Here is a 5,675-nt window from a genome sequence, read left to right on the forward strand (position 1 = left end):
TGCGGTTCTTGGGTTTCACCTGGGCGGGAAGAGGTGTGGCCTCCTGGTGGTGGAGCCATAAAAAGGCCAGGTCCAGCAGGACAGGGGACACTTACCTCCCGCGTGGCTGCTGCCCCTTCAGGTTGAGCCCCTCACTGTGGATCTTGCCCAGGACTCTGCAGCGCCCGAACAGGTGAGGGACAGGTGAGGGACAGCTGTGGGCAGCCACCCCAAGGGCCTTGATCTCCACATCAGCCAAAGCCATGTCCTTGGGCTGTGATGTTGGGGATAGAGGTCCCCACAGACACCCAACAAGCTCTGGGGAGTAGGGGAGACTCACGTTCTTTTTTCTCTCTTTCTCTGGTCTTGGAGAAAAGTTTCTCCTTTGGCCTCAGTTTCCCTATTTATATAGAAGAGCTGGCTAGGAGTCCTGTGTTCCTAACAAGGTATTCTAGGCTTTAGAAAGAGTCTGTGTAACCCAAACTGGCCTCAAACTCGCAGCGATCCTCCTGCTTCAGTTTCCGGAGTTCAGAGAGGTCAGGTGTGTGGGATCAGTCTGGGGCCACTTTCAGACTCAGTTTCCCTGTGAAAGGTGGTTTGTATTGTGGAATGCCTAAGATGTGGGGAGAGGGGTGCTAATTCAAATCCCACTGACCTGTGGGACTGGATGTGCCTTGCATGTCAATGTTCACTTCGGCTTACAGGGTGAAGGGGCTGGAGGGGGCACTGGGGAGAACAGCCCTTAGCCTGGCTTTGACCTCCCTGCGGTGGTATGTGGTAGACAGGCTCTGTTACCACATCCCTCAAGTTCCCCTGGGGGCAAGCTCCCCTTGGGGCTTAGTGACTGGAAGAAAAGAGATTCAGAGGGGCCACAAGCCTGCCCTGAGGGAAAGTCAGGAACCCCCCCCCCCCCCCGCACTGTGTGCTCAGGTCCCACAGAGCCACCTGGACCCCTCGGGAATGTTGCTTGCTTTGGCCATTGCCTCTTCTCATTGCGTTGGGGTCTACGCCTCACCTATCTGGCCAATGCTCCTGGGCATTTAGTTTGTTTATTTTTGAGTTTTTGAGAGTAGTCTCTTGCTGTAGCCAAGGCTGGCCTCAAATAGCACTGTCTCACTGCCTCAGTGCTGGAGTGATAGGCCTGTTTCTCTGCACCTGGCTCTGCTGGGTGTTTCTGAAAGCTTCATTATTTCATGTGAATTTTTGTGTGAATGTGACACAGAGAATTCCCATTTCCTGGATGAAAAAACAAGGCTCAGAGAGTTGGGCAGGATCCAACAGGAAGCCCCACTGACCCCTCCCAGAGAACAGCAACTTGAGACTTTCACCCTGACTTTCATAATTCCAGTCCTGGTACATCTAGGCTGGAAACATCATGCATATCTGTTCTCCAGTCTCCCTGGATCAAAGTGGGCATTGATTGAAAGAAGAGACAGACCTTCAAAGGGGTCCCAGAAACCAGACCAGGCTTGGGATTCAGTCTCCTATTCCATGGAAGCAACAGGCTTTCATGGGGCCCTAGACAGGGCTAGCCCCCTGTCAGCAGCACTGGGAAAGTTGGGGAAGACAGGCCCAGGCTCAGTTCCGGCTCCGTGAGGCCAAGGCCTGCAGCGGGCACTGTGCCCGCCCTCATCAGCCTGAGTATCGTTTTTCTGTCTTCTCTGGACTTTGTTTCCCAAGTCCGGGTGGGGATGGAGAGGAGGGGCGCACCTGCTCCCGGGTGGGGCCTCCGTCCCCTTGGCAACATGTGGCCAGGGCGGAGCCCAGGGGCCTCCCTGCAGAGGACAGAGCCTGAGGCTGGGAGGCAGGCGGCCTGGGCACCTGGAGCTGGCAGGTGAGGCTGGGAACGCAGGGAGGCCAGGGGGGTGGGGGGGAGGTTGGGGAAGGAAGAGGGCCTCACAGAAGGAGTTGGGGCCTGTTTGAGGTGCGCCCATAGCAAGATTGGCTCCCTACAGGGGGACCCAGGGAACCCCGCCCCGTCCCGTCTGTACCTCACCACCGTTGGCGATGCCTCGGGCACCGTGTTGTCCTCCTGGATCTGAGAACCGGCTCTGTCACCAGCTAACTCTAAAGAAACTCTGGTTCTAATGTTGATAAGGCTTCCATCTGCATCCAAATGCCAGAACCCGGAAACCCAGTTCACTAGCAGGAGGCTGGCGCCATAGACACCCTCATGGATTCAGGGCCTGATAGGAAGAAACCAGAGGAGCCGCTGCCTGACCAGGCGCAGGCTGGTTTAGGGTCTAGGGTCAGGGGTCAACCTTGACGGGACTTCCCCAGGGCCAACTATCCCAGCCACAAGAAGGCCCTGAGGGAAAGGAGATCGGACTCCTAAGGGCATAGCCCTACTAGGTGACCCAATGGCCCCACTAAGGAACCTTTGCCCCGTGGGTAAGAGGCCAGAGGAAGCAGGTGGGCCCACAGGGACCATAAAGCCAGTTTCAATAGAGAGTGGAAGTTCCAGGGTGCGGCTGGGTGGAGCAGGCTTCTTGGCAGAGGAGGAGGAAAGGGCTTCACTTCTCAGTTCCCAGGTTCGCCTCAGGGCAGAGACAAAATTGGGCCCCTGTCCTCAGTTTGAAGAAGCCCTGAATAGGGTGTGAGGTGACTGATGATGACTAAGCAGAGTGGCTGGCTCCTTAGGAGATCCTGAGACCCCTGTTGGATTCGGAGCTTCAGGGATCAGACCTACAGCCACTGTGAAGCAACTATTGAGTGTTTACTGTACACCAGGCACCTGGAGCTGAATTAAGTTCTGTTGTTTATTTTCTGTTTTTTTGTGGGGGGTTGTTTTTGTTTTTTGTTTTTGTTTTTGTTTTTTTTTTGAGGCAGGGTCTCTCTATGTAGCCCTGGCTGGCCTAGACCTCACAGGGATCCTCCTGCCTCTGTATCCCAAGTGCTGGGGTTACTGGAGTTGATCACTAGACCCAGCAGATCCTCGGTAAGACTGTCCTAGCCAAGCCCATAACAAAGAGCAGCTCAGTGGCCTTGAATCCCAACCCAGAGCTCCACCCTCTGATCTGAATCACAGGGAAAGAATGAGGCCCCACCTATAAAGGGCTGACACCCTTTCTCTAGAGGTTCTGTCTGACTGTCCCATGACAAAGACCATAAAATACTGTACAGCCCTCGGCACACAAACATGTTAGCACACAGCAGCTCCAGGCTGGAAGATGGGAGAGAGCTGGAAGGGAGCCTAGTGACTGGGCACCCAGGAACAGCCGGGTTCACTGAGCCAGTCCTAATTAAGTGCTTGCTGTATGCATTAGAAATATCCACCCATGCAGAATGGAATTATCCCACTCTCAGAAGAACCGTGAAGAGAAAAGTAAAGTGTGGGCAGCACAGGGATTACCTTCCACAGGATTGCTAGGAGTGCTGGGCAAGCCTGGCTTCAAAACACAAAGAACGGCTAAGGGTAGGGCCCAAGGCTGGAGGGCCAGCAAGGGGCTAGGGCCGTGGTTTACCTGTGCACACTTGCTGACACTGGTGCTGCTCTGGGCTGTGTGGAGTCCGGTTGTGAGGCTCCAGAGCTGCACTGCAGACTCCAGGAGACTGAAGAAACAAAAGCGAAAGCAGCCGCGAGTGCTGGGAAGGAGCTGGGGCAAAGGCTGGGCCCCAGATACCAGGTCAAGGTGTCACATCCCACTCTGAGCCCCACCTAGGAGCAAGGTCCAAGGCACTCCCAACCTCTCCCTGCTCTGTGGTTCTGAGGCAGGTGCTGTGAGATGTGACCAGGGGCTCTTTGGGACAGAGATCCCAGCTGTGGGAACTGGGAAACAGGCTTTGCTACACTCTGAGCCTCACTGTCCCCTCTTGGCACCATCCATTGCCAAGGACCAGAGCCCAATGGCTGTCTGTGAAGGTCAGGTGCAAAGACGGCAAGTAAGTGTCCATCTGGGAGTTAATGTGAGGGACCAGGGCCGTGCCTTAAAGAGGAGGGACATGATGGGGGCTTCCCCGCAGTGCCAGGTGTAAGGCTGACTTTGGTTCAGGAGGACAGGGTAAGGGTAGGCAGGATGGAGCAACAGCAGAGGCTCAGCCTACAGACTAGGAGATGAGTGGGCAGCTGTGCCTACGAGAGAGTTGGCAGGCAGTTGGGTGTGAAGGAGGCGCCTGTCATCCCAGCAGTTGGGTGGCTGAGGCAGGAGGATTGTTACAAGTCTGACACAGCCTGGTTTACAGAATGAAAGCATGTCTCAGAAAGGAAGGAAGGAAGGGCTTCACTTCTCAGTTCCCAGGTTCGCCTCAGGGCAGAGACAAAATTGGGCCCCTTGTCTTCAGTTCGAAGGAAAGAAGGAAGAGAAAGAACAGAGGGAGGGAGCAAAAGAAGGAAGGAAGGAAGAAAGGAAGAAAGGAGAAGAAGAAAAGAATAAAGAGATTAGATAAGAAAATGTTTGTTGTGTGAGCCACAGATACTTAGGGTTTCAGGTACAGTTTGATCCAGGAGCTTAAATGTTTTGTTAGGATTGGAATTGCTCTCCAGAAGCTTTGCTTGTCAGGACACTATACCCCTGACTCTGTCCCTGTTCCCAGGTGGTCTAACATGATCTCCTTCTCCCCACAAAGTGAGCTTGGAGATTTCCAACCCACAGGAGGAAAGTCACACCCAGACCCCTTGAGATGGATCGAGTGACCAGATACCCCATCTTCAGCAACGCACACTCAGTTCGGGTCACCAGCTTAGCGCTGGATGAAGACACCACCTACCCGGTTGAGCTGGTGGGCGTGGGGCCTGAAGCTGGCTGGAGCCAGGAGGATGTGCAGGCCTGGTCCGCTGAGTACCAGACCAGGCCGGATGTGAGGAGAACAAGTGCAGCCTTCACCAGACGCGTCTTCCCTGGCCAGCCGTCCCAGAGGTCACTGTACTGGGAAGATGAGGATGAGGAGATGAGGGCTTACCAACTGGACAACAGCAGTGATGCCGTCCACAGCCAGCCTAGGGACCTCGAGGCCCAGCGCTGGGCGGTCATCCAGAGCCAGGCAGTCAGGAAGGGTGGCACGGTGGCCACGCTCCAGGCTGCGGCAGGTCACAGGGACCAGAGGCTTGCCGGCCAGCCTCGGGCCACATTCTCAGAGGAGAGCTTGGTGGATACAGAGCAAATCGATTTCCTGGCCGCTAGACAGCAATTCCTGAGTTTAGAGAAGGCGAACACGGAGCCGGTCACGTGGAGCCCCACAGCCAGTGAGACCCTTGCACGTACCCCACCGAGAGTCAACCAGTCCCCCAAGGCCTCCACCACACTCCACCTAGCCAACGGCTATGCCACTGCTGTCTTGTCACCATCGAAGAAGGTGACCTTGACCTTGGAGAAGTCTGTCCATGATTACCCAGCTGGGTGCACTCGTGCAGCCAACGACCCTGGCCACTACATCCGTGCAGAGTCCCCTGAGACCCTCAAAGAGACCCCCATCGAGAGAGAGATCAGACTAGCCCAGGAGCGTGAGGCAGAGCTTCGCGAGCAGAGAGGGCTCCGGCGGGCTGCCGGGCATCAAGAGCTGATACAGATTCCCAGCAGGCCCCTGCTCAACAAGGTGAGCCTGACGGAGACGCCCCCGAGAAGAGACAGGGGCCGCCCATCCCTCTATGTGCAGAGGGACATGGTGCAGGAGACACAGCGCGAAGAAGACCATCGGCGAGAGGGCAGAGCGTCCACACCCGACTGGCCTTCCCAGGATCCTCAGCCCGGCCTCCAGAG

General features: G+C 55.8%; 1 protein-coding gene across 1 annotated transcript in view; it reads left to right on the top strand.

Moving 5' to 3' along the window:
* The first annotated feature begins 77 nt into the window (after positions 1–77).
* Positions 78–5,675, top strand: part of Misp (mitotic spindle positioning) — a 9,216-nt gene continuing 3,618 nt past the window's right edge. Inside the window, 2 exon segments of the mRNA XM_055607754.1 lie at positions 78–172; positions 4,546–5,675. The exon segment at positions 4,546–5,675 is cut by the window's right edge and continues 4 nt beyond it. Coding sequence (XP_055463729.1) covers positions 4,600–5,675 — 1,076 coding nt within the window. The 5' untranslated portion in view covers positions 78–172; positions 4,546–4,599.

Source organism: Psammomys obesus, unplaced genomic scaffold, assembly GCF_907164565.1.
Source record: "Psammomys obesus unplaced genomic scaffold, mPsaObe1.curated_primary_1811, whole genome shotgun sequence".
In the NCBI taxonomy this organism is placed as follows: Eukaryota; Metazoa; Chordata; class Mammalia; order Rodentia; family Muridae; genus Psammomys; species Psammomys obesus.